Source organism: Macrobrachium nipponense, chromosome 2 (assembly GCF_015104395.2).
Source record: "Macrobrachium nipponense isolate FS-2020 chromosome 2, ASM1510439v2, whole genome shotgun sequence".
NCBI lineage: Eukaryota > Metazoa > Arthropoda > Malacostraca > Decapoda > Palaemonidae > Macrobrachium > Macrobrachium nipponense.
Window position 1 is genome coordinate 80282573 of NC_087201.1, and position 1341 is coordinate 80283913.

General features: G+C 38.9%; 1 protein-coding gene across 1 annotated transcript in view; it reads left to right on the plus strand.

The window, feature by feature from the left end:
- Window positions 1-244: 244 nt before the first annotated feature.
- Window positions 245-1341, plus strand: part of LOC135221470 (uncharacterized) — a 6098-nt gene continuing 5001 nt past the window's right edge. Inside the window, exon 1 of the mRNA XM_064259220.1 lies at window positions 245-287. Coding sequence (XP_064115290.1) covers window positions 276-287 — 12 coding nt within the window. The 5' untranslated portion in view covers window positions 245-275. The remainder of the gene's footprint in view (window positions 288-1341) is intronic.

Genomic DNA, 1341 nt, shown 5'->3' on the forward strand with positions numbered 1-1341 from the left:
TATATATTATATATATTATGTGTTTTGAGTAATATATAAATATATGTATACATATATATACATATATAGCAAACCTAAGTAAAACCGACTTGAAAAGTTAAAAAAATTACTGTAAATGTAACACTAATCATTGTTTTTACTCACGATGACGTAGTTGTTTGCCTCATGAACTTCGAATTCCGTCTGAAAGATATTTGACCTTCTTCACTTCAGTATTAATAAGGGGAGGTATCCCTGAGTTCCTTTCAACACAGTCGGCTATCAAGCACTGCACGATGATATCCAAAGTAAGAGAGAGAGAGAGAGAGAGAGAGAGAGAGAGAGAGAGAGAGAGAGAGAGAGAGAGAGAGAGAGAGAGTCAGCCCAAAAAGTCATTTAAGTTAATTTGAAAAATATTTTCTTTTTGAAGGGAATAGCTAAACAGGTATTTTACAAGTTTTAATTTTTTTTTCAAGATGATTGACTTGGCCACTTTAGCCTTGGTCCTTTTCGGGGTATGTAGCAGGGGCGGGTTCCTCGTTGCTGAACCCGAACCCGAAGCTAATCCTGGATTCCACCGAGGATTTGGTGGAGGATTTGGAGGATTTGGTGGAGGATTTGGAGGCCACGGATTCGGATACGGAGGCTACCGAGGAAAGAGGAGCCCAGTAGCTGAACCCGAAGCTGAGCCTGGGATTTATTCATCGAGGATTTGGTGGAGGATTGGAGGATTTGGTGGAGGATTTGGAGGCACGGATTCGGATACGGAGGCTACCGAGGAAAGAGGAGCCCAGTAGCTGAACCCGAAAGCTGAGCCTGGATTTATTCACAGAGGATTTGGTGGGAGGATTTGGAGGATTTGGTGGAGGATTGGGAGGCCACGGATTCGGATATGGAGGCTACCGAGGCAAGAGGTGCCCAGTAGGCTGAACCCGAAGTGAACCTGGGGATTTATTCACAGGGGATTCGGTGGAGGATTTGGAGGATGGTGGAGGATTTGGTGGACATGGTGGATATTTATGGTTAAGGCAAAACTGTGTATATCCGACATATGTTTTGGCCATAAATATAAGTGAATAAAGACCTTTTTTGAAACAATATTCCTCTTTTTTTTACCCATACTGAACAAATGTATTCTGAATACTGATAAGAAAATATATGGCATCTCAATGACCTCATCTTCTTAAAGCCAACATTGGGATTGATACAATCTTTTCTATAACTATAATGAATTTATCTTATCATTTATTTAGTGTCATTGCTTTTTAAATTATGTATTACACAGATTTTACTTTATATTTTTTAATTATGTCATCTATTTCATCCTCTTTAATTAACAACATGTATTATTACAATATTTTT